Here is a 940-nt window from a genome sequence, read left to right as displayed (position 1 = left end):
CGCCCTCGGAACCCCGTGCTCCCCAGCTATCTCTTCCTATCACAATCGGCGACCAAGTGCACCCACTCGACTATTACGAAGGCGACAGCCCCGACTTGACGGCGCAGTTGTTCTTGGAAGCGCACGGGCTCACCAATAACCCCAATTACGCTGCGTTTGTGCAAGATTTGTCTCTAAGCATTCGTCGTGGCCTCCAGGACCTCCAACAGCAACAAGCGGCCAGCACGAGTCCGAAGGAGCCGTTGTTTCAACTCCCCATCACGCTCGGCCAGAAAACGTACGATCTGTCGTACTACGACCAAGAGAATCCCGGCGCCGTCGCGAACGAGTTTTGTACGTCCAAGATCCACGACCTGTCGACGTCGCTGGGACGTGCTGTGACAGACGAAGAGCTGCAGCAGTGCAAAGTGTACATCTACCAGACAATCACACGTGTGGTGGACGAGCTGGCTGCGTCAACGGCGTCGGAATCGGTCCAGCAACCCGCCGCAGTTGTCGAGGCACCCGTGCAAAAGAGGCATCTGTTTACGCTTGACATTGATTTGGGCGAAGGGAAGAATGCAGGACTGCCGTACCACGAAGGCGACGACGCGGCGGCGGTCGCCACCCAGTTCTGCGAGCGCAACAACGTAGAGCTCGAGAACGTTCCCATGCTGGTCGAAGCAATCCACAAGCAAGTGGCCAAGTTGTAGAAGCGGCACGTGCAGGCCGTCTGGTAATGACGATAAGCGGCGAAATCAAGACCGCCATCGGCCGACTTGGACCTTGGCCAAAATCGCAGTGGCATTTAATCGAGACCATTCTTCAAATAGCAACGACCACAATGGAAAGAGACGATGCGATGGCTGGCACAATCGCCATCGCGCTGCACATCTGGATGCGTCAATCCCAGCACAAACAGGCTGAGAAGTCTGTTGATGGTGCATGAAGCACATCGACA

General features: G+C 56.4%; 1 protein-coding gene across 1 annotated transcript in view; it reads left to right on the top strand.

The window, feature by feature from the left end:
* Window positions 1–692, top strand: part of H310_06240 (hypothetical protein) — a gene marked incomplete at both ends in the record, with an annotated part of 5,948 nt that extends 5,256 nt beyond the window's left edge. Inside the window, one exon of the mRNA XM_008871226.1 lies at window positions 27–692. Coding sequence (XP_008869448.1) covers window positions 27–692 — 666 coding nt within the window. The remainder of the gene's footprint in view (window positions 1–26) is intronic.
* Between the last annotated feature and the right edge of the window lie 248 nt (window positions 693–940).

This window comes from Aphanomyces invadans, assembly GCF_000520115.1.
Source record: "Aphanomyces invadans strain NJM9701 unplaced genomic scaffold supercont1.11, whole genome shotgun sequence".
NCBI classification, from domain to species: Eukaryota; Oomycota; class Saprolegniomycetes; order Saprolegniales; family Verrucalvaceae; genus Aphanomyces; species Aphanomyces invadans.
Note: the sequence above shows the minus strand (reverse complement) of the source record. Positions and strands in the feature narration are given on the sequence as shown.